Source organism: Octopus bimaculoides, chromosome 19 (assembly GCF_001194135.2).
Source record: "Octopus bimaculoides isolate UCB-OBI-ISO-001 chromosome 19, ASM119413v2, whole genome shotgun sequence".
NCBI lineage: Eukaryota > Metazoa > Mollusca > Cephalopoda > Octopoda > Octopodidae > Octopus > Octopus bimaculoides.
Genome location: NC_068999.1, coordinates 2,743,991 through 2,744,976, shown reverse-complemented (window position 1 = coordinate 2,744,976; position 986 = coordinate 2,743,991). Strand labels below are relative to the sequence as shown.

At 43.6% G+C, this 986-nt stretch overlaps 2 protein-coding genes across 2 annotated transcripts in view; one reads left to right on the top strand and one right to left on the bottom strand.

Annotated features, from left to right (window-relative positions):
- Nucleotides 1-536, bottom strand: part of LOC106882695 (choline-phosphate cytidylyltransferase B) — a 28,820-nt gene extending 28,284 nt beyond the window's left edge. The window contains exon 1 of the mRNA XM_052974875.1: nt 435-536. Coding sequence (XP_052830835.1) covers nt 435-501 — 67 coding nt within the window. The 5' untranslated portion in view covers nt 502-536. The remainder of the gene's footprint in view (nt 1-434) is intronic.
- LOC106882693 (DNA polymerase alpha catalytic subunit) overlaps nt 1-986 on the top strand; it is a 36,014-nt gene that overhangs the window by 1,266 nt on the left and 33,762 nt on the right. The window lies entirely within an intron of this gene.

Sequence of the window (986 nt, the reverse complement as noted above, 5' to 3'; positions counted from 1 at the left end):
GTCTGAGTGGTCGATCCTAACCCTAACCCTAACCCTAAACACGTATTCATTTGCACACGCGGGTTAGGGATAGGGATAGGGACAGGGTTAGGGTTAGGATCGACCACTCAAGACTAGCTAGCGCGTTCGGGTCCGCGCTGCTTTAGTAGTATCAAGTTTTTTTGGACTTGTGACATTTACATTTCGCTGTTTTCATTAAGGAAGTTTTTATTTCTTCCAAATAACTCCCACTGTTCTTAATCACCACATCACACAGAAATCATGTTGTATCGAGTTTTTGGGGGGAAGGAAAGGGGGTTGATAGCTTTCTCTCTCCCCTAATCCCCCATTAGTGATATTTCAAGCTTTTAATATTTTCGTTGAATGAAAAAACTTGGTTAATTATTTATTGCTGATGGTCCAGCTGGGAGAAGTTTTTACGTAAGTATACTTACAAGTACATGATGGTGAGATTGCAGACCCAGTCTTTGACAACAGCTGAAGTAGTTCTTCCTTTAGCATTTATTTCCGATTACACTGGATTAGCAGTTTAGTTTCATGTATATTTTAACTGCGCAGACCTCTGATCAAAGCTATTTCAGTTTTATTTTCATGCATTATGCTGTAGTGGCGCGTGTGGCCGCCATTGCGCATGTGCAAGGGACTAGCCATCAGCGGAAGTACCCGAGCACGCATGCGCAATGCTACAAGTGGAAAGAAAGCAATAGCGTTCTCTCTTTTTCCATCCAGCGGCCGTCGTGACAGGCTGTCCCAACTCGACCCTGACATGTGGTCGAAGCTTCCTTTGGTATTCTAGCGGCATGCCTATTCACCCAGGAACTAAACGGCTCTACACCAATCTAGAATAAACTATGTTCTGTTGTTACCGTTATCCCTCGTGTTGTATTTCTGGATTTAATGATTAATATAAGAACTGGGGAGAGACGGCCGAGCCGTCATATCTCATCCAATTCTTATAACTGGTGACCCCGACGTGATTCGAACAC